Source organism: Anomaloglossus baeobatrachus, chromosome 5 (assembly GCF_048569485.1).
Source record: "Anomaloglossus baeobatrachus isolate aAnoBae1 chromosome 5, aAnoBae1.hap1, whole genome shotgun sequence".
Taxonomy (NCBI): Eukaryota; Metazoa; Chordata; class Amphibia; order Anura; family Aromobatidae; genus Anomaloglossus; species Anomaloglossus baeobatrachus.
In genome coordinates, this window is record NC_134357.1 from 23,431,910 (window position 1) to 23,456,910 (window position 25,001).

General features: G+C 44.5%; 1 protein-coding gene across 1 annotated transcript in view; it reads right to left on the bottom strand.

Annotated features, from left to right (window-relative positions):
• Positions 1-244: 244 nt before the first annotated feature.
• LOC142310692 (complement C1r subcomponent-like) overlaps positions 245-25,001 on the bottom strand; it is a 29,571-nt gene continuing 4,814 nt past the window's right edge. The window contains exons 3-11 of the mRNA XM_075348278.1: positions 21,131-21,317; positions 19,201-19,344; positions 18,826-19,022; positions 17,038-17,185; positions 16,844-16,965; positions 15,522-15,603; positions 15,300-15,437; positions 10,331-10,405; positions 245-1,191 (exon numbers count right to left, since the gene is read on the bottom strand). Coding sequence (XP_075204393.1) covers positions 425-1,191; positions 10,331-10,405; positions 15,300-15,437; positions 15,522-15,603; positions 16,844-16,965; positions 17,038-17,185; positions 18,826-19,022; positions 19,201-19,344; positions 21,131-21,317 — 1,860 coding nt within the window. The 3' untranslated portion in view covers positions 245-424. The remainder of the gene's footprint in view (positions 1,192-10,330; positions 10,406-15,299; positions 15,438-15,521; positions 15,604-16,843; positions 16,966-17,037; positions 17,186-18,825; positions 19,023-19,200; positions 19,345-21,130; positions 21,318-25,001) is intronic.

Below are 25,001 nucleotides of genomic sequence, written 5' to 3' on the forward strand. Positions count from 1 at the left end.
GTGTCATGAGCAATAAGAAGATGGTACCATGTATGGTAAGTTGAAGCCACCAAGGTTATTGCATCCTATGTGAAGTGTAACCACCAAGCTTTATGTGCCCTAAGTGAATTGTAACCATGAAGAGTGCTGTACTACCTAAGTGTAAGGAACAGAACAGTGTTTGTCATGCAGACTGTCCATATTAACCAGACCGTCAGATATTATTTAGGCTGTGGGTGCAGTCACACCATTTCAGACTACAGCATTAAGATTTGTAGGTGCTGATATTTTTTAATTACCATCCATGGTATGTAGCAAGTTGACACTAACAGTCCTTGGGTATAAGGTTTGCTGAGCTTTCTTATGATATGGGGCCCTTTAAGCAATTATTAGGCTTTTTTAGGGATTATTTGTGGTTATTTATATGTAAAGAACACTACCCCAATCATCTACCAGTGTAACTTCTAATCCAATCGATATAATTGACCACTTTGGTGTAGTATCCATAACCGCGGCCACAGTCAATACCCCAAGACACAAGGCCCGTGGCCACCCATTTCTCACTGCCTTTTACAGCAAACGCCCCTCCGCTGTCTCCTGCACATGAGTCCATCGGCGAATGTCTATCTCCGGCACAGAAAAAGTTCCCAGTGAACTTCATTTTCTCAATGCTTGCCGGCTGTCTTAATAAGTGCTCCTGGCATTTGGTTCTTGCAACGACGGGTAAAAACACATAGTGAAGATGGTTGGTCAATTTGTTTTCTTCCGTTATTCCGAACCCACTCACATACCCCACCCTGCCCGTGTCGTACAGGGACGCCTCGCTGTTTTCGGGGAGACATATGGGGGACACGTTCCTATTCATAGTCACCGGATTCTCCAGCTGGATGAGAGCGATATCATTATCAAAGTTCTCGGTGGAGTAGTCAGGGTGGATGTAATAAGCTTTTACCTTCACCAGGCCGTCGTATGCCATATTATCAATGTCCACATCTCCGAGAAACACGTGCAAGTTATGGAGGTCAACAGCCGCCGAGCTCCTGGACCCTATGACATGAGCCGCAGTGAGGACCCAGCTCTCGTCGATGAGGACCCCACCTGCTCGTCCGGGACTTTGCAAGTAGGCTTGCCAGGGAAAGTTCCCGTTTTCTGCCTCCTTGCCATTGAGGACGCGGGTAATGCCGGTCACAGGATTCTGGGGCTGTCCACACACTGCGGGAACAAGAGCAAACAGATAAAAGGGCCGATCCCATCTACACTGGACGGTTCAAAAGACGCTGGTCAATTATTAGATTTACTACGTCTAGTAGAATAATGAAGTCCCTGCTGCCAAATACTTTACTCATGACTTCCCTGGTATCTAGGAAGTTAGTAATGATTTCCCTGGTGTCTAGTGGGTTAGTAATAACATCTCTGTTGTCTATTCAGTTAATAATGGTTGCTGGTGTCTAGTGGGTTAAAAATCTTGTCGTTGAGTGGATTATTAATGGAATCCCCGGTATTTAGTTGTATTATTATGTCCCTGAGGTCTAGTTGGTTAATAATTACATGTTTGTCAAAAAAAGTCCCCGGTCTCTAATGGTTTAAGTGATCGATGGTGTCTGGCAACCTGGTAACAAGTAATATACAGTGGGGGGAAATAAGTATTGGATCCTTACTGATTTTGTACGTTTGTCCACTGACAAAGACATGAACAGTCTATAATGTTAAGGGTCGGTTGATTTAAACAGTGAGAGATAGAATATCCAAAATAAAAACCAGATAATCACATTGTATGAATTATATAAATTTATTTGCATTTTGTGGAGAGAAATAAGTATTTGATCCCCTACCAACCATTAAGCGTTCTGGCTACAGACACTTAGACGCTCCTAATCCCCTTGTTACCTGCATTACAGACGCTGTCTTAGGCCCCCCTTCACACGTCTGTGCCTCCAGTACGTGCTAGGTCCGTGCCCGCATGTACCGGAGACACGGCCACACGTAAACCCATTAAAATCAATGGGTTTATGTGCACGCACGTGTTCAGCCATTGGCCCGTGCCTCCGTGTGGAGCACACGTGAGCCCGTGTGCTCCATACGGAGGCATGTCCGTTTTTCTCCAGCAGCACGGGTGTCACGCTGCCCACACACGTACCACACGGATGTAGTGTGGATGCGGGCCCACGTGACACGCGCCGGAGTAACACATTGTAAAAATAAAAAAAACACATACTCACCCCCACCAGCCCTGCAGTCTATGCCGCGGCTGTCACCTGCATCCAACCCCCAGTGAATTTGAACAACGCATCTTCTTCACTGGGGGCCGGAAGCAGCGTCAGCGGGGCGTGGCCGGTGCCGGACACTGTCATTCAGCACCACAGACAGCTCCGGAAGAAACAGGTAAAGCGGGGCTATCGGTTCTCCGTGTGTTATTACGTATAACACACGGAGAACACGCATGTGCCACAAACAAGGAACATGGGGAGCAAACCACCCTTTAATACGTCCGTGAAAAAACGGTACGTTTTTTTCACGTGCGTGTGAAGGGGGCCTTACATTGTCCCCTGTATAAAAGACTCCTGTCCACAGACTCCATTAATCAGTCAGACTCTAACTTCTACAACATGGGCGACCAAACAGCTTTCTAAGGATGTCAGGGACAAGATCATAGATCTGCACAAGGCTGGAATGGGCTACAAAGCCATAAGTAAGACGCTGGGTGAGAAGGAGACAACTGCTGGTGCAATAGTAAGATAATGGAAGAAATACAAAATGAGTGTCAGTCGACATTGATCTGGGGCTCCATGCAAAATCTCACCTTGTAGGGTCTCCAGGATCATGAGGAAGGAGAGAGATCAGCCTAAAACTACACAGGGAACTTGTTAATGATCTCAAGGCAGCTGGGACCACTGTCACCAAGAAAACCATTGGTAACTCATTATGCCATAGTGGATTAAAATCCTGCAGTGCCTGCAAAGTCCCACTGCTCCAGAAGGCCTATGTGCAGCCGGCCCGTCTGAAGAAAGCCCATGTGCAGCCGGCCCGTCTGAAGAAGGCCCATGTGCAGCCGGCCCGTCTGAAGAAGGCCCATGTGCAGCCGGCCATTCTGAAGAAGGCCTATGTGCAGCCGGCCCGTCTGAAGAAGGCCCATGTGCAGACGGCCCGTCTGAAGAAGGCCTATGTGCAGCCGGCCCGTCTGAAGAAGGCACATGTGCAGCCGGCCCGTCTGAAGAAGGCCCATGTGCAGCCGGCCCGTCTGAAGAAGGCCCATGTGCAGCCGGCCATTCTGAAGAAGGCCTATGTGCAGCCGGCCCGTCTAAAGAAGGCCCATGTGCAGCCAGCCCCGTCTGAAGAAGGCCCATGTGCAGCCGGCCCGTATGAAGAAATCCCATGTGCGGTCAACCCATCTAAAAAAGGCCCATGTGCAGCCGGCCCGTCTGAAGAAGGCCCATGTGCAGCCGGCCCGTATGAAGAAATCCCATGTGCAGTCAACCCATCTAAAAAAGGCCCATGTGCAGCCGGCCCGTCTGAAGAAGACCCATGTGCAGCCAGCTCGTATGAAGAAGTCCCATGTGCAGCCGGCCCGTATGAAGAAGGCCCATGTGCAGCCGGCCCGACTGAAGAAGGCCCATGTGCAGCTGACCCGTCTGAAGAAGGCTCATGTGCAGGCGGCCCATCTGAAGAAGGCTCATGTGCAGCCCGCCATTCTGAAGAAGGCCCATGTGCAGCCGGCCTGTCTGAAGAAGTCCCATGTGCAGCCGGCCCGACTGAAGAAGGCCCATGTGCAGCCGGCCCGACTGAAGAAGGCCCATGTGCAGCTGACCCATCTGAAGAAGGCTCATGTGCAGGCGGCCCATCTGAAGAAGGCTCATGTGCAGCCCGCCATTCTGAAGAAGGCCCATGTGCAGCCGGCCTGTCTGAAGAAGGCCCATGTGCAGCCGGCCTGTCTGAAGAAGGCTCATGTGCAGCCCGCCATTCTGAAGAAGGCCCATGTGCAGCCGGCCTGTCTGAAGAAGGCCCATGTGCAGCCGGCCCGTCTGAAGAAGGCCCATGTGCAGGCGGCCCGTCTGAAGAAGGCTCATGTGCAGGCGGCCCATCTGAAGAAGGCTCATGTGCAGCCGGCCATTCTGAAGAAGGCCCATGCGTAGCCGGCCTGTCTGAAGAAGGCGCATGTGCAGCCGGCCCGTCTGAAGAAGGCACAAGTGCAGCCGGCCCATCTGAAGAAGGCACAAGTGCAGCCGGCCCGTCTGAAGAAGGCACATGTGCAGGCGGCCCATCTGAAGAAGGCTCATGTGCAGCCGGCCATTCTGAAGAAGGCCCATGTGCAGGCGGCCCATCTGAAGAAAGCCCATGTGCAGCCGGCCTGTCTAAGAAGGCCCATTTGCAGCCGGCTCAACGGAAGAAGGCCCACGTGCAGCCGGCCCGTCTGAAGAAGGCCCATGTGCAGCCGGCCTGTCTGAAGAAGGCCCATGTGCAGCCGGCCCGACTGAAGTTTGCTAGTGAACACCTGGATGATTCTGAGTGATTGGGAGAAGGTGCTGTGGTCAGATGAGACAAATATTTAGCTTTTTGGCTTTAACTGAACTCACCATGTTTGGAGGAAGAGAAATGCTCCCTGTCACCCAAAGAACCCCATTCCCACTGTCAAGCATGGAGGTGGAAACATTATGTTTTGGGGGTGTTTCTCTGCTAAGGGCACAGGACTACTTCCCCGCATCATTGGGACAATGGATGGAGCCATGTACCGTAAAATCTTGAGTGACAACCTCCTTCCCTCCGCCAGGACATTAAAAATGGGTCATACCTGGGTCTCCCAGCACAACAATGACCCAAAATATACAGCCAAGGCAACAAAGGAGTGGCTCACAAAGGTCATGGGAGTGACCTAGCCAGTCTCCAGACCTTAATCCCATAGAAAACCAATGGAGGAGCTGAAGCATCGAGTTGCCAAGCGACAGCCTCACAATCTTATTGATTTAGAGATGATCTAAAAAGAAGAGTGGAGCAAAATTCCTCCTGACATCAAACCTCAAGATCAACTACAAAAACCGTCTGACTGCTGGGCTGCCAACAAGGGAACAGCCACCATGTATTAAGTCTTGTTTGCCAGGGGGATCAAATACTTATTTCTGTCGCGGGCGGAGAGGGGTTTCTGGGGAATGCCGCTCGCCTGGGGGGGGATCGCTGGCGCTCGGGTCCGGTGCTTCTGCTCCTCGGTGGCTCAAGCACGGGGCCGGACCCGGGGGCTCGAGCAGCGCCTCCTCGCCCACGAGTGAAAAGGGTAGGTTTGGTGGTGGGATGTCAGTTGTGATGCCACCCAAGGGGTTGTGGTGATGGTGGGCACCACCGCTGCTGGTGGCGGGGGTTCCCGGGAGCGATGGCGGGGAGCAGCTCAGGTGTTGGCCCCTCGGTGGGTAGGGGCTGTTGGTCCTGGGGCCCTAGTTGGGAGAGTTGGATGTTGGTGGGTAGGGGATAGGTGCAGGTGCCGATGCGGGGAGGCAGCGCGGATGCGGGGAGTCAGCGTTACGGTGCAGCGCTGTACCGGATGGCACTGGTGTACTCACTCAGGTAGTCAATAACAGTCTCTGGTAAACCAAACGGCTGGATGGACGGGGCCCGCAGTCGGCTGCGGTTTCTTCACTCTCCCCGGACGGGTTGGTGGCAGCTGTCTTTCCCTGCACCTGTATGTAAGTGTTTGATCCCTATGGATTCCCACGGGTGGTCCGCTCCCCGGCTTGTACGTGTCGGGAGAACCCATTTTGCCCGCAGGCGCTGGCCCTTGGATCTCTGGCCGTTGGCAGTGGCCCTTATCCGGACAGGTTGGGCTGTTGCCTTCTGACGGGACTTGGGTGGGAATGAACCCCTGAGGTCCAGACCGCAATCAGAGAATTTGACCGTTACGGCGGCTTCCGAGCCTAGTCGGGGTCTGAGTACCCTGCCTTGGTGCTTAGCTTCACTCCGCTCCCCGGTTCGGTACCGGCGGGCCACCGCCCGACCCCGGTCCTACGGTTCCGCAGACGTCCACTAACTCCTGCAGACGGCCACCACCGTCTGCCGACCTTGCTGATTGTGCCTGGGCTCCTACCCAGACACACACAGACGTTTCTCCTTACACTTCCACCGCTCAACTCCCTGAACTCTACTCTCTACTTTTCCCGCCTCCAGGCCTGTGAACTCCTCGGTGGGTGGGGCCAACCGCCTGGCTCCGCCCCACCTGGTGTGGACATCAGACCCTGGATGGAGGCAACAAGGGTTTTTGTTTGACGGGTGTTCCTGACCAGGGGAGGGGGTGCGTGTGTAGGTGTTATTCTGTGACCCCTGGGGTCCAGGGAGTCACATTTCTCTCTGCAAAATGCGAATACATTTATAGAATTTATACAATGTGATTTTCTTGATTTTATTTTGGATATTCTATCTCTCACTGTTAAAATTAACCTGCCCTTAATATTATAGACTGTTCATGTGTTTGTCAGTGAGCAAACTACAAAATCAGCAAGGGATCCAATACTTATTTCCTTCACTGTATTCAGTAATATAGTGATTAACCATTATATCCCTGGTGTCTAGTAGGTTAGTAATTATATCCTTTAGGTCTAGTATGTCCGTAGCTATATCCCTGTTTTATAGTAGGTTAATAATTATATCCCTGATGTCTAGTAGGTCAGATATAAATCTATAGCGACTAGTGAATATATTCCCAGTATCTAGTGGGTCAGTAATTATATCCCAGATGTCCAGTAGGTCAATAATTATATCCCTGGTGTCTTGTACGGTAATAATGATATCCCTGGTGTCCAGTAGGTCAGATATATATCTACGGTAACTAGTGAATATATTCCCAGTGCCTAGAGGGTCAGTAAATTATATCCCAGATACCCAGTAGGTTAATAATTATATCCCTGGTGTCTAGGAGGTCAGTAATGTTATCCCAGGGGTCTTGTAGGAAATAGCAAATGATTCCAGGAGACGGGTCCGAGTCCTCAGAGTAAACTCACTTATCAATAGCAGCAGAATGATGAGGTTTGTCATATTAAAATGTGACTTTTAATATTTTAATGTAACGCCTAAAAACATGCGCCACCAATGAGAAAAGTGTCTAAAAATAAAGCGGGCTTTACACGCTGCGATATCGGTCCCGATATCGCTAGCGTGCGTACCCGCCCCCATCGTTTGTGCAAAACGGGCATATCGCTGCCCGTCGCGCACAAAATCGCGCACCCCCGTCACACGTACTTACCTGCCCTGCGACGTCGCTGTGACCGGCGTACCGCCTCCTTTCTAAGGGGGCGGTCCGTTCGACATCACAGCGACGTCACTAAGCGGCCGCCCAATGAAAGCGGAGGGGCGGAGATGAGCGGGATGAATATCCCGCCCATCTCCTTTCTTGCGCATTGTGGCCGGCGGCAGATAAGGAGAGGTTCCTCGTTCCTACGGGGTCACACACAGCGATGTGTGCTGCCGTAGCAACGAGGAACAACGTCGGCAAAGCGATAGCATCGATAATTGGGAGGGGACCCCCATGTCAACGAGGAGCGATTTTGGACGTTTTTACAACGATTTAAAATCGCTCCTAGGATTCACACAAAACGAGATCGCTACAGCGGCCGGATGTGCATCACAAATTCCGTGACCCCAACGAGATCGCTGTAGCGAAATCGTAGTGTGTAAAGCCACCCTAAGACCAATAAACACACAATACCAATGTCTGTGTCATTGTAAATGAGGAAGACAAAAGTAACAGGGTCTTATCTGTGAGATTAATCGGAGGTAATTGCCTGCTCACCCGGATGGGTTGTATAGGACGCCAGTATCGAAAAGGCAGAAAACAGCACAGAAAGCAATGAATGGAGGAAGAAGGGTTAAAAGCCGAGCTGACGCTATAAGAGACAATTGTGGATTCCTGGGAAAATGATTTATGAGACGCATTTCGGAGTGGACACTCTGACAATCCTGAAGAAGGACGCATTGAGTAAATCACTTTCCCAGGAATCTACTGTGCCGCCCCTGTGCCAGCAGGGAATTGTGTTCGAGTTTGTGACGCCATCCGTGGTGTGTGGTAATGTGGAGTACCACCGCTGCAGTTGGGAGTACCCGGGGGCGATGGAATGGGGCAGCCAAGTGTTAGAACCCTCCACGGATAGGGGGGATGCCCCAGGACTCGGTGATGGTGAGGGGGAATGCCGTGGGGAGAGAAGGGGGTCACTGTTGTACTCACTCAGTCCATTAAGCTGACACCGACAACTGGATAAACCAAAGTTCTGTATACCGCTGCCGCTGAGGGGAGCTAGTTCGGGTCCCATCCCCAATGGTGTTGGCGGGTGATCTGTGACCTTCCTCCTGGCACTAAGTTTACTTCTCTGTTGGACCTGGTAGTATGGAACTTGTGTGGGAGCTTGCTCTCAGGGTTCACGCTTGGGATTTTCTGGACCGTTTGAGTGGAAAGTCCTATCTCCCTCGTTGCACTAATTCCCCGATTTTGGAGCGGGTGGGAACGGATCTTGAAGGCTCCGTTCTCGTCGGGTAAATTGTCATTTTGCCTGAAACTACTCCCTGACCTAGGGTCCAAGTACCCAGTCGTGCCCTGGTCCCAGCCCGGTGTTGGTGCAAGGCCGCCGGCTGTCCTCCTCGACAGATCCGTGCCCCTTGTCAAGATCCCCTGCGACCAGGGCTCCAGCTCCTCTAGGCCCAGACCACCCAGCTCCTGACCTCCTCTCTCCTCCACTTCTAACACACTTCTCTCTACTCCTGACCTCCCCTTAACCAACCCCCAGGTGGGCGACCCTATTCCACTCAGGCCGTCCACTGGTGTGTCTGGTGGGTGTGGTGCAGGGTGTACCTAGGATTTTATTAGCTGATGTAGGCAGCACCATGTAGTTGGGGACCCTTAACCAAGAAGGAGGTGGATATTGCACGGGAGGGCAGATTGCACAATACCCTGTGACGACCTGATAGTCCAGAGGCGTCACACCACCATTGTCTCTTATAGCGGCAGCTCGGCTTTTAACCCTTCTCCCTCCATTTAATGTCATGGGAGGTAATTCTTCTCAATAAATATCAAATATTTGTACCCCCCCAATTGTGGTCCGGGTGTTTGAAAAGTAAAACACTGCACCCAGATACATTAGAGACAACAAACATCGGTAAGGTTAGAAATGTCAAAGCCAGTCTTCAAGAAGCAAAGTACGGGAGAGAGAGACACGGAGTATAATGGAGGATTTTGACTGTCAGGATCTGTGAACAGCGCAGGCAAACTCAGGCATCGACCCACAGACTTGCAGCTCATAGTCAGGCTGACAAGAGTTAATCCCTGCTGGGCTGCTTGTTAGTCTCCTTTGATCACATGCTGCGGGGGAACCAGTCACATTCACTTCCCTCCTATATATGCTGGCTGGGCACTTTCTTTAATGCCAGCTATAGCTTCTCTATACTGGTCTGATGAGGTGTTGTGATCCCGGCTTACTGGTGGTTGTAGTACTTTATTGCTGTGGGCGGTTGTGGTGTTAACCCTTGTTGTTCTTTTGTTGCTGCCTTACTTCTCTTGCTTTTCTCCTTAGTTTCTTACCGTCTATTCCTGTGAGTTTGCAGTGTGTCTGAGTTTTATTTTTTCCCTGCCTGTCTTTATCTGTGTTGCCATCACAATCCTGCCCCTTCGTTCCCAGGGGAAGGGGAACAATTTAGTTCTACTCAGAAGAATAGCCAGGCACAGGACTCAGGTATCTCCACCATTAGGGGTAGCCTAGGGTCCCCTAGCATGCGAGACAATATAGGGGCCCCTTGTCCCTCTATATCCTACAGACACATTGTGACATTACCACCCTTTTTTGGGGGTGATGACAGTATGGGAATACACTTGGGTACCGGGCATGGCAGGGCTTGTACTATATGGCTACCTCCATTGGTGCCTATGAAATCTATGGAATCTTAAATAGCTCCATCTGAAATTGGGTGACATCTATACACCTCTGTCATTCCTGCATTGATTGCACTAATGGGTTTCTGCATGTTATATTCAGGCTCCATCCTGTGATTTCCATCGTTCCACCATTTTTCCTTCTTGGTGTTGTAATTTCAGTGCTGAGGAGTCTCTATCCCTGGTGGGTAACAATCAAGTCCCTGGTGTCTAGTGGGTGAAAAGTTATATCCTTGAAGTCTAGAGGCTTAATATATATATATAGTGACAGGAATCCCATCCTAGTGTTTGCAGGAATATTGTTATTGTTTCTTGTGTCTTATTAATGCTGTGTATAAAGCAATGATTTGATTATATATCATAGTAGGACTGTGCACATCCCTGGTGGTCCAGGGGTCACTGATTATTTAGCTATTTTAATATTTCATAAAATCATTCAAATTCATCAAACTAACAAACCTGGGACACAAATTGGGATCTGTTGGCCTCCATTTTCATCCTTCCACCCACGGTCTTCAGAACAGGTAAAATGAGCTGAAAATCAGAGCAAAATAAGAACAGATTATTAATTCTATTATCAGGATATATTTTAATTATATACAGAATATGCCCAGGTTATACCAGCTGTACATATATAATTATACACAGGAGATACCCAGGTTATACCAGCTGTACATATATAATTATATACAGAATATGCCCAGGTTATACCGGCTGTACATATATAATTATACACAGGAGATACCCAGGTTATACCAGCTGTACATATATAATTATACACAGGAGATACCCAGGTTATACCAGCTGTACATATATAATTATATACAGGAGATGCCCAGGTTATACCAGCTGTACATATATAATTATATACAGGAGATGCCCAGGTTATACCAGCTGTACATATATAATTATATACAGGAGATGCCCAGGTTATACCAGCTGTACATATATAATTATATACAGGAGATGCCCAGGTTATACCGGTTGTACATATATAATTATACACAGGAGATGCCCAGGTTATACCAGCTGTACATATATAATTATATACAGGAGATGCCCAGGTTATACCAGCTGTACATATATAATTATATACAGGAGATGCCCAGGTTATACCAGCTGGACATATATAATTATATACAGGAGATGCCCAGGTTATACCGGCTGTACATATATAATTATATACAGGAGATGCCCAGGTTATACCAGCTGTACATATATAATTATATACAGGAGATGCCCAGGTTATACCAGCTATTCATATATAATTATATACAGGAGAAGCCCAGGTTATACCAGCTGTACATATATAATTATATACAGGAGATGCCCAGGTTATACCAGCTGTACATATATAATTATATACAGGAGATTCCCAGGTTATACCAGCTGTACATATATAATTATATACAGGAGATGCCCAGGTTATACCAGCTGTACATATATAATTATACACAGGAGATACCCAGGTTATACCAGCTGTACTTATATAATTATATACAGGAGATGCCCAGGTTATACCAGCTGTACATATATAATTATATACAGGAGATGCCCAGGTTATACCAGCTGTACATATATAATTATATACAGGAGATGCCCAGGTTATATCAGCTGTGCATATATAATTATATACAGGAGATGCCCAGGTTATACCAGCTGTACATATATAATTATATACAGGAGATGCCCAGGTTATACCGGCCGTACATATATAATTATATACAGGAGATGCCCAGGTTATACCGGCTGTACATATATAATTATATACAGGAGATACCCAGGTTATACCAGCTGTACATATATAATTATATACAGGAGATGCCCAGGTTATACCGGCTGCACATATATAATTATATACAGGAGATGCCCAGGTTATACCAGCTGTACATATATAATTATATACAGAAGATGCCCAGGTTATACCAGCTGTACATATATAATTATGTACAGGAGATGCCCAGGTTATACCAGCTGTACATATATAATTATATACAGGAGATGCCCAGGTTATACCGGCTGTACATATATAATTATACACAGGAGATGCCCAGGTTATACCAGCTGTACATATATAATTATATACAGGAGATGTCCAGGTTATACCAGCTGTACATATATAATTATATACAGGAGATGCCCAGGTTATACCAGCTGTACATATATAATTATATACAGGAGATGCCCAGGTTATACCAGCTGTACATATATAATTATATACAGGAGATATCCAGGTTATACCAGCTGTACATATACAATTATATACAGGAGATGCCCGGGTTATACCAGCTGTACATATATAATTATATACAGGAGATGCCCAGGTTATACCAGCTGTACATATATAATTATATACAGGAGATGCCCAGGTTATACCGGCTGTACATATATAATTATATACAGGAGATGTCCAGGTTATACCGGCTGTACATATATAATTATATACAGGAGATGCCCGGGTTATACCGGCTGTACATATATAATTATATACAGGAGATGCCAGGTTATACCGGCTGTACATATATAATTATATACAGGAGATGTCCAGGTTATACCAGCTGTACATATATAATTATATACAGAATATACTCAGGTTATACCAGCTGTACATATATAATTATACACAGGAGATGCCCGGGTTATACCGGCTGTACATATATAATTATATACAGGAGATGTCCAGGTTATACCAGCTGTACATATATAATTATATACAGGAGATGCCCGGGTTATACCGGCTGTACATATATAATTATATACAGGAGATGCCAGGTTATACCGGCTGTACATATATAATTATATACAGGAGATGCCAGGTTATACCGGCTGTACATATATAATTATATACAGGAGATGCCCAGGTTATACCGGCTGTACATATATAATTATATACAGGAGATGCCCGGGTTATACCAGCTGTACATATATAATTATATACAGGAGATGCCCGGGTTATACCAGCTGTACATATATAATTATATACAGGAGGTGCCCAGGTTATACCAGCTGTACATATATAATTATATACAGGAGATGTCCAGGTTATACCAGCTATACATATATAATTATATACAGGAGATGCCCAGGTTATACCAGCTGTACATATATCATTATATACAGGAGATGCCCGGGTTATACCAGCTGTACATATATAATTATATACAGGAGATGTCCAGGTTATACCAGCTGTACATATATCATTATATACAGGAGATGCCCGGGTTATACCAGCTGCACATATACAATTATATACAGGAGATGCTCAGGTTATACCAGCTGTACATACATAATTATATACAGGAGATGCCCAGGTTATACCAGCTGTACATATATAATTATATACAGGAGATGCCCAGGTTATATCAGCTGTGCATATATAATTATATACAGGAGATGCCCAGGTTATACCAGCTGTACATATATAATTATATACAGGAGATGCCCAGGTTATACCGGCTGTACATATATAATTATATACAGGAGATGCCCAGGTTATACCGGCTGTACATATATAATTATATATAGGAGATACCCAGGTTATACCAGCTGTACATATATAATTATATACAGGAGATGCCCAGGTTATACCGGCTGCACATATATAATTATATACAGGAGATGCCCAGGTTATACCAGCTGTACATATATAATTATATACAGAAGATGCCCAGGTTATACCAGCTGTACATATATAATTATGTACAGGAGATGCCCAGGTTATACCAGCTGTACATATATAATTATATACAGGAGATGCCCAGGTTATACCGGCTGTACATATATAATTATACACAGGAGATGCCCAGGTTATACCAGCTGTACATATATAATTATATACAGGAGATGTCCAGGTTATACCAGCTGTACATATATAATTATATACAGGAGATGCCCAGGTTATACCAGCTGTACATATATAATTATATACAGGAGATGCCCAGGTTATACCAGCTGTACATATATAATTATATACAGGAGATGCCCAGGTTATACCGGCTGTACATATATAATTATATACAGGAGATGTCCAGGTTATACCGGCTGTACATATATAATTATATACAGGAGATGCCCGGGTTATACCGGCTGTACATATATAATTATATACAGGAGATGCCAGGTTATACCGGCTGTACATATATAATTATATACAGGAGATGTCCAGGTTATACCAGCTATACATATATAATTATATACAGGAGATGCCCAGGTTATACCAGCTGTACATATATCATTATATACAGGAGATGCCCGGGTTATACCAGCTGTACATATATCATTATATACAGGAGATGCCCGGGTTATACCAGCTGTACATATATAATTATATACAGGAGATGCCCGGGTTATACCAGCTGTACATATATAATTATATACAGGAGATGCCCAGGTTATACCAGCTGTACATATATAATTATATACAGGAGATGCCCGGGTTATACCAGCTGTACATATATAATTATATACAGGAGATGCCCAGGTTATACCGGCTGTACATATATAATTATATACAGGAGATGCCCGGGTTATACCAGCTGTACATATATAATTATATACAGGAGATGCCCAGGTTATACCGGCTGTACATATATAATTATATACAGGAGATGTCCAGGTTATACCAGCTATACATATATAATTATATACAGGAGATGCCCAGGTTATACCAGCTGTACATATATCATTATATACAGGAGATGCCCGGGTTATACCAGCTGTACATATATAATTATATACAGGAGATGCCCAGGTTATACCAGCTGTACATATATAATTATATACAGGAGATGTCCAGGTTATACCGGCTGTACATATATAATTATATACAGGAGATGTCCAGGTTATACCAGCTGTACATATATCATTATATACAGGAGATGCCCGGGTTATACCGGCTGTACATATATAATTATATACAGGAGATGCCCAGGTTATACCGGCTGCACATATACAATTATATACAGGAGATGCCCAGGTTATACCGGCTGTACATATATAATTATATACAGGAGATGTCCAGGTTATACCAGCTATACATATATAATTATATACAGGAGATGTCCAGGTTATACCAGCTGTACATATATAATTATATACAGGAGATGTCCAGGTTATACCGGCTGTACATATATAATTATATACAGGAGATGTCCAGGTTATACCAGCTGTACATATATCATTATATACAGGAGATGCCCGGGTTATACCGGCTGTACATATATAATTATATACAGTAGATGCCCAGGTTATACCAGCTGTACATATATCATTATATACAGGAGATGCCCGGGATATACCGGCTGTACATATATAATTATATACAGGAGATGCCCAGGTTATACCGGCTGCACATATACAATTATATACAGGAGATGCTCAGGTTATACCAGCTATAAGAAGCTGTGTCCATTATATACAGTATACACACCACTCCCTGCGGTCACCATCTTGTAGTAAGGCTCATTACAGGAGTAGACTATCTCGGACAGATACGTCACCCTCTTCGGTTCCGCCAAGAACATGTGTCCGCCATTGCGCAAATCCTTTGGTTCTCCACAGCTCAGAACTGAAATAAGCACCAACAAGTCAGCCCCGCGAGCACCGGGATGAGGCGGCTACACACAATCAGCGGGACCACGTCCAGCCTTACTTTCACATCGGGGGACCGGTCGGTGCCACGTGCCATCTCTCTGGCAGACAGCGGTGAAGACGCTCAGCTCTCTGCTGCCCCCCTGTGGGAGACAACATATGACATGTGAGCAATTGTGGTGTTACCAAATATACCGTATATATAGGGGTTTTTTAACATTTGTGGGGGGGTTTTTTATCAGATCAGTCATGTCACAGAATTTAACAAATTTTGATATATTATTTTGAGGGAAATCAGAAAAAAACAGCACTTCCACCATATTGTTCCCTGATTTCTTTTTCAGCAGTATAAGTACGGTACTACATTCCAAGGGTCATTATAATTGTGGAGGTACAATATACGATATATATATATATATATATATATATATATATATATATGTATATATATATATATATATATATATATATATATATGTATATATATATATTATTATTTTCTTTTAACCCCTTCCCAACATTTGTGTGTGTATCGCTCCAATTATGGGCTCTTGGAATCTCTACATTTGCCATCTTGGTACTCCCTTGTTGTTGCAGTATATAGTACAAGTGATTAAATGATCGAAATTAAAATCCCTAAAAGGGACTAAAAACATATAGTAAAAATTAAAAAAAAGTTATTGAAAAAATAAAAAAAAAGTTTACCTTTTCACTGCACTTGGATTTTTTTTTTATCCATTTCTCAGTACATGATAAACTAATAGCTCAGAAAAAAAAAACCCAAAACAAGTCCTCATACAGCTATGTAGAGAGGAAAATAAGTTTTTGAAGAACAGAAAAAAAAACCAAACGCGCAAACATAAAAAACTGGTTGTGGAAGTGGATAAAAAGTAGGTTTTTTAATTATTAAAAAAATATTTCTCAGGGGTTTTTTGGAAGAGGATTTTTAGAAAATTTTTTTTAAAAAAAGCAAACACAAGAATAATAAAAAAAAACAAAACAAAAATAATACACAAAAGGGAAAAAAAAAACGGAACAAAAAAAATATCAAAAACAAAGCGAAAAAAGCAGTAAAAAATAACAAAAAACAAGAATAAAAAAATTAAAACAAAACAAAAAAAGCAAAAAAAAATAAAAATAAAAAACGAGAATAAAAAAATAAAGCAAAACAATAAAAGCAAAAACAAGATTAAAAAAAACTAAACAAAAAAGCAAAAAAAAAAACAAAATAAAAAAGCGAACAAAATAAAACAACAACTAATTTTACTGATCTTAGTTTCTCTATTTTAGTTTTCCCGGGGATCTTTGGTATTAAGCCATATGTCCACATGATGTAACCCCCTAATCCTTGGTACCCCGCAGCCATGTTTTCTCTCACCATACCTCCATCAGCCTGTATCCGGTGCGGCAGGACAGCACAAAGTAATCTCGCATGTGGTACACATCCTGCATTGGCGACACAATGGAGAACTCGTCCAGGGTGACCGGTTTCGGACACCGGATGGCTAAGAAAAAAAGAAAAATGGAGGTCATGGCTGATAGACATCGATGTACGATGGCACGTGGGCGCTTCTTACCCTCCGATGTGTAGAATATCTTCCACCCTCTGTGGTCTCCGGACTCATCAGTTTGGAATACGATGTCCACCTCGTTGCTCTCCGTCTTGATTATTTCGGGGGTGCGTCTCCCACATAAATTCCTCACTAACTGATCCCCTACAAATATCTAATAACATAAGTGCATTGAGGTCAGGAGGCGGAGCTTCACATGTGGACTAGTCAGTTGGCTGGGGCTTAATAAAAGGCAGAATTTAATAGAATACTAATTTTTTCCCCAAAATTTTCTGTATCCAGTCCTCAGTATATATATATATATATATATATATATATATATATATTACCGGGAGGGGAAGGAAATTGTCCACAATGGCGATCTCAGTGAGTTTAACGCTTGACTACAGTGGCCGGTAATTGGTTAGAATGGTCATGTGTTAGTCAAGATTGGTGATGGGGCAGTGGATTGGGGGTGCCCTCAGGGAATTACTAGGTTTTCTCGGCTAATTGACGCTAATTGTACTTAAAATGACCCTAACCCTAAACCCCCAAATCAATCGAGTATCACAAATTGATTGATTTAACTGGACCACACTCCAAAATGTGTCTTGACTAGATCCCAAAAAAGTAATAAAGAACTCAGACCAGATCCTGAAATTAATTAAGGCCCCAGACCAGGCCCCAGAGTGATTTTAAACCAGCCTCCAAGACTCCAAAATGTATCCAGACCTCAAAATTAGTCTAGAACTCAAGCCAAACCTCAAGATTTGTCAAGAAAAGACCCTAATATTCATCCAGACCTGAAAATTTGTCAAGACCTCAGATCAGGCCCTCAATTTAATCCAGACCACAAGACAAAATGAATCCAGAAATCCAGAGGAGACCCCGTAGGTGAATCAAGATTATAGGCCTCACCCCATCAGAGCACAAAATGAGTCCAAAACCTAGCCCAAGCTCCAAATGTAATTAAGACCACTGACCAGACCCCTAAATAAATTCGGACCAGAAATATAAATGAACACAGACTCTAGACCAGACCTAACATTAATCCGAACCTTAAAATTAATTAAGATCCCAAAAATCATTTCAGATCTCAAAATTTACAGCCCAGGTCAAACTCCAAATCTTAGAACTAAAACCTTGTAAAATTTAGACCCGAGACCAAATGCAAAATTTCAGTCGCCTCTTTTTACATAATAAGTCCTCATTCCCAGCTCTTCTCTGGGAGCTTAAAGTGTTGAAGAAAGTCCAGAGTTGCAGTAGGATAGATGCTGCCCAACCGTTGGAAAAGAGTCTGAGCCTGGATTTCCCATACAAATCCAAAAGAGTTAGATGGAACCTTGAACTGTTGGCGGTTCTCCTGCCAACAGCCCACCAAAGAGATTGGCACATCTGATAACCCATAGTCTAACCGTAAGGGGTGCAGAAATAGGAGTCACATAGGGGCCCCATGCCACATAAATTACTGGTGATATAATTGGCACATACCATGCTCTTTCTTTAACTAGGGCTTATTTTTGGAGTAGGGCTTATATGTCAAGCATACACCAAAATCCCTGTAAAATAATGCTAGGGCTTATTGTTGGGGTAGGTCTTATTTTTGGGTAAACATGGTAGTAGGTGGGTGAATTCAGTCCAAAACCTCCACGTTCTTGGTCTAAAGGAAACACAACAAGGGGTCAAATACTTTTCTTGTATAAGGGCCCAATACTATTGCATCCTCCTCTGGAATTTAGGTGTTAGAATTAAAGAGAAGAAGACAATGTGGCTGGAGACAACCCCAGAACTATGGCTGGTAGGAAAAAACATGACCTTCAAGGTATCGTAGGGGCATGGAGCCCGAGGATGGTCATCAATGTCAAAGATCTCCCTGAACTCCAGTGAGATGTGCATCCCGCTCTCCAGTCGTATCCGATAGGTGCAGTTGAGGTCTGGGGGGTACGACTGGGGGTACCCAGGACTGGAAATGAATCCAGACTCCTCCGTATACAACTGGTTACTACATTGTGCTGAAAAGAAGGAGAGGAGAATGGCTTTTTCAAGAATACGGGTCTAGACTCTGGAATAGTGGTCATCAAACATGGTGGAGAAGCTCCAACTCCCAGCATTCTCCACTAACCCCCGGCTGTTCGGGTATACTGGGATTTTATAGTTTCACCTCCACTGGAGAGCTGCTTTATGACCCACCTTTACATGTTCGATTGTCGCTCTGGAGTTCGTAGCCCGGGAGGCAGGAGCAGAAATAGCCTCCGATGTAATTGTGACATATGTGCTGGCACGGCTGGGTCCACGCCAGGCTGTTGTCATTGGGGGAGGCACATTCATCGTAATCTGATGGGAAAAAATGAAGAGTACAGGAAGAACATCAAAAGCTGATCACGGGAGGGGCAGATGGACCATCTGTGCCCATCGGGCCGAAACAAAACTACTAAGAGATACACCACCGAGAACGGAGACGGATGAGTGGTGTCAGGTTTATCCATTGTCGCTGATCTTCAAAGGAAACTACCATCAAATTGTCTGTTCTAGTGATTTGTACAAGAATAATCACTAAGCAGAATTATGAATACAGCTCTGGGGTAGAATCCAGAACCAGGACAAATTACACGGGTTATGTCTGTGTGTAAACTTGAAAACGATGTTCATGGGTGAATCTTTACAAACAGGTACAAAATACATGAAGAAGGGGTAATCTGTAATAGAGGGTCTAATCTGAGTCTGTATCAGTCTAGGGGTCCATATTTAAAGGGGTATTCCCATCTCCAAGATCCGATCCCAATATGTAGTAGGTGTAGTAATAATAACATAAGCAAATACCTCCAATTAGAAATGTAGTATAGTTCTTCTAATATAGCCATGGCTCTACCTCATGTGCAGGCCTTAGGTATCCATGGTTACGTCCACTTAGGTATTGAAAGTTAGTTAGGTAGTTGGTTGCTTGTTCTTGCAACCATGGATACCTAAGGTCCTGCAATGGCCTGCACATGAGGTAAGAGACGTGGCTAGGAGAACTATACTACATTTCTAATTGGAGTTATTTGCCAATATTACTATTATTACACCTACTACATATTGGGATCGGATCCTGGAGATGGGAATACCCCTTTATGGTTTTTCAACGCCGCTCTGTATTATTATGTGGGGGGTGGTCTGGGGGTCTTTGTTTGTTTAGTGCATCTTCTCTGGCGTATATATTGGTTTAGGTGGTTTTGTCTGATGTCTGTATTTTTAGGTGGGTCTGGTCTGGGGGCTGTATTATGTGAGGGGATCTATTATATTTAGGAGTCTGATATGGGTTTTCTATTTCTATTGAGGACCTGTTCTAGGGGTCTTTATGGCATAGGATGTCTGGTCTTTTATTTATTTAGGAGGATCTCGTCTGGGGTCTGTATATTTAGGGCATCCGGTCTGGGGTTTGTATATTTAGGGGATTTGGTCTGGGGTCTCTATATTTAGGGGATTCAGTCTGGGGTCTGTATACTTAGGGGATCCGGTCTGGGGTCTGTATATTTAGGGGATTTGGTCTGGGGTCTGTATATTTAGGGGATCCGATCTGGAGTCTCTATATTTAGGGGATTCAGTCTGGGGTCTGCATATTTAGGGGATCCGGTCTGGAGTCTGTATATTTAGGGGATCAGGTCTGGAGTCTGTATATTTAGGGGATCCGGTCTAGGGAATCCAGTCTGGGGTCTGATATTTAGGGATCCAATCTGGGGTCTGTAGATTTAGAGGATTCGGTCTGGGGTCTGTATATTAAGGGATCCGGTCTGGGGTCTGTATATTTAGGGGATCCGGTCTGGGGTCTGTATATTTAGGGGATCCGGTCTCAGTTTGGATCTCTTTGTGGAGTCCATTGTGGGTTATATTCTGTATTTAGGGTAGTCATTTGTTTAGAGGTGTTGTCTGGGGTCGGTATTATTTTGGGGGTCTGATAGGGGGGTCAGGTGACTGGCTCTTTAGGGTTTGGGCTCGATGCTCTTGGTCTTTTTTGTCTTATTTGATATCCATTGGGACAATTAACTTAATCATTAATATACAAAACATCAGAAAAAGAAAAAGGGAGAAATCTGATAAGGTGTGCGGCCCCCTGGTGGTCACATCGGAGGTCTGTACTTGCCCACTGCCCGGTAGAACGCCTGGAATCCTTTATACAGGACGGCAGAACCATTCTCCTCATTGGAGAAATCCGAGAGAAATTCAATTTTCATTAGATTCCCGTGAGAAACTAAGAGGCGAGAACCCGGGTGGAATCGGGACCTTTTAGGGCCACAAAACCGACCCAATTCTCTGTTACCATCAAACACCTAAAAGGGAAACAATAGAGAACGGGTAAAAAAAAGAAAGAGACACAAAAGATGCCCAGGTTATACCGGCTGTACATATATAATGATATACAGGAGATGCCCAGGTTATACCAGCTGTACATATATAATTATATACAGGAGATGCCCAGGTTATACCAGCTGTACATATATAATTATATACAGGAGATGCCCAGGTTATACCGGCTGTACATATATAATTATATACAAGAGATGCCCAGGTTATACCGGCTGTACATATATAATTATATACAGGAGATGCCCAGGTTATACCAGCTGTACATATATAATTATATACAGGAGATGTCCAGGTTATACCAGCTGTACATATATAATTATATACAGGAGATGCCCAGGTTATACCAGCTGTACATATATAATTATATACAGGAGATGCCCAGGTTATACCGGCTGTACATATATAATTATATACAGGAGATGCCCAGGTTATACCGGCTGTACATATATAATTATATACAGGAGATGCCCAGGTTATACCGGCTGTACATATACAGTTAGGTCCAGAAATATTTGGACAGTGACACAAGTTTTGTTATTTTAGCTGTTTACAAAAACATGTTCAGAAATACAATTCTATATATAATATGGGCTGAAAGTGCACACTCCCAGCTGCAATATGAGAGTTTTCACATCCAAATCGGAGAAAGGGTTTAGGAATCATAGCTCTGTAATGCATAGCCTCCTCTTTTTCAAGGGACCAAAAGTAATTGGACAAGGGACTCTAAGGGCTGCAATTAACTCTGAAGGCGTCTCCCTCGTTAACCTGTAATCAATGAAGTAGTTAAAAGGTCTGGGGTTGATTACAGGTGTGTGGTTTTGCATTTGGAAGCTGTTGCTGTGACCAGACAACATGCGGTCTTAGGAACTCTCAATTGAGGTGAAGCAGAACATCCTGAGGCTGAAAAAAAAGAAAAAATCCATCAGAGAGATAGCAGACATGCTTGAAGTAGCAAAATCAACAGTCGGGTACATTCTGAGAAAAAAAGGAATTGACTGGTGAGCTTGGGAACTCAAAAAGGCCTGGGCGTCCACGGATGACAACAGTGGTGGATGATCGCCGCATACTTTCTTTGGTAAAGAAGAACCCGTTCACAACATCAACTGAAGTCCAGAACACTCTCAGTGAAGTAGGTGTATCTGTCTCTAAGTCACCAGTAAAGAGAAGACTCCATGAAAGTAAATACAAAGGGTTCACATCTAGATGCAAACCATTCATCAATTCCAAAAATAGACAGGCCAGAGTTACATTTGCTGAAAAACACCTCATGAAGCCAGCTCAGTTCTGGAAAAGTATTCTATGGACAGATGAGACAAAGATCAACCTGTACCAGAATGATGGGAAGAAAAAAGTTTGGAGAAGAAAGGGAACGGCACATGATCCAAGGCACACCACATCCTCTGTAAAACATGGTGGAGGCAACGTGATGGTATGGGCATGCATGGCTTTCAATGGCACTGGGTCACTTGTGTTTATTGATGACATAACAGCAGACAAGAGTAGCCGGATGAATTCTGAAGTGTACCGGGATATACTTTCAGCCCAGATTCAGCCAAATGCCGCAAAGTTGATCGGACGGCGCTTCATAGTACAGATGGACAATGACCCCAAGCATACAGCCAAAGCTACCCAGGAGTTCATGAGTGCAAAAAAGTGGAACATTCTGCAATGGCCAAGTCAATCACCAGATCTTAACCCAATTGAGCATGCATTTCACTTGCTCAAATCCAGACTTAAGACGGAAAGACCCACAAACAAGCAAGACCTGAAGGCTGCGGCTGTAAAGGCCTGGCAAAGCATTAAGAAGGAGGAAACCCAGCGTTTGGTGATGTCCATGGGTTCCAGACTTAAGGCAGTGATTGCCTCCAAAGGATTCGCAACAAAATATTGAAAATAAAAATATTTTGTTTGGGTTTGGTTTATTTGTCCAATTACTTTTGACCTCCTAAAATGTGGAGTGTTTGTAAAGAAATGTGACAATTCCTACAATTTCTATCAGATATTTTTGTTCAAACCTTCAAATTAAACGTTACAATCTGCACTTGAATTCTGTTGTAGAGGTTTCATTTCAAATCCAATGTGGTGGCATGCGGAGCCCAACTCGCCAAAATTGTGTCACTGTCCAAAGATTTCTGGACCTAACTGTATAATTATATACAGGAGATGTCCAGGTTATACCGGCTGTACATATATAATTATATACAGGAGATGTCCAGGTTATACCAGCTGTACATATATAATTATATACAGGAGATGCCCAGGTTATACCGGCTGTACATATATAATTATATACAGGAGATGTCCAGGTTATACCAGCTGTACATATATAATTATATACAGGTGTGAGGTAAATCCGGAGATATGACGATAAATCATGATATTCAAGTATGTCAGGAAGCCCTCTCCTGGTGTCACCCCCCCCTTCCTTCACACAACTGGTTTAGCAACAAATCCATGGCCATGTCCTGTGATATGGAAATGAGGTGGCTTAGGGACAATGGACACAGGATGACTCCCTGCCGTCACCCTGTAGTGGGGGCTGCTAGCTAGTTAGCAAGGCTATGGAAATAGCCAGACAGAACGACTCCAGTAAAAAATGGTTCATATCTCGCAAGCCATATTTCCGATAAATATGGCAACCATAAAAATGGTGTCTCCGCATGTGGACGATGCCGGCACCCCCTTTTTATGGGAACAGGACATTGGGAAATGCCCCAGGCGTGATATCAGCCAATGGGGAACTGGCAGACAGGTCATGAGTCCCCTCGTTCTGTAGCTAAATTCATAACTGTCACAATGAGAGCATTGGCGTCCGCCTACGACGCTCCCAGGCCAAGTTATAGCCAAAATCCCCTTTGCTGGATAATTCTGATCCATGCAGGGGGAGTGGCAGTGCTTCCCTGTGAGGTCACTAAGGTAGGAGGGGACCTGGATCTGCCCAGGTTGATAACCCTACTTCGGCCATTTTCCAGCGTTCTTCTGCTCGGGGGCCTGGTTGGGACAGACCTGTGAGAGAGTTCCTGGAAACCTGGTCTACAGCGCCCCCCTGTGGCCAGACACACAAGGTAACTGATTGAATTGCATACCTGTTTGTAACCCATGCTTTGATTGTAACTGTACTCTGACATATGTATATTCTGTAGATTCCCTATTGTATATATTGTAGTTCTAGTGTGCTTTAGGCGATTAAATTATATAATTAATCTTGGGCTGTTCTGTTATCTCGATCTTGAATCCCACGTCCGTGTGTTCGGCTAATAGTTACCGTAAATCGGTTGGTGGCAGCGAGTTGTGCCAAGGATTATTGTGGGGAGGCCAGTGAGATCCGGGAAGATATTATATATTCCGCCCGCGGAGGTCGGGGGAATATATACCCTCCTCTCACCGGGGACCCTTCAATAATCGGCATAAGTAGTATAGCGGCCTCCTTGCTTATTGTCGGGCAATTCCATAATTGGCCTGACTATAAGAGGGGCGCTAGAGAGCGCGTCACGTGCTCTGTCTGTCGGTCGGGAGGTATAAAGGAGGGGTGACCCCCCACTTGTTACCCCCCGATTGTGACGTACTGGTAGCCAGCGCGGGGGATTTCTGAGTGACCCCCCCGGTGGTTTGTGACAACAGGAGATGCCCAGGTTATACCAGCTGTA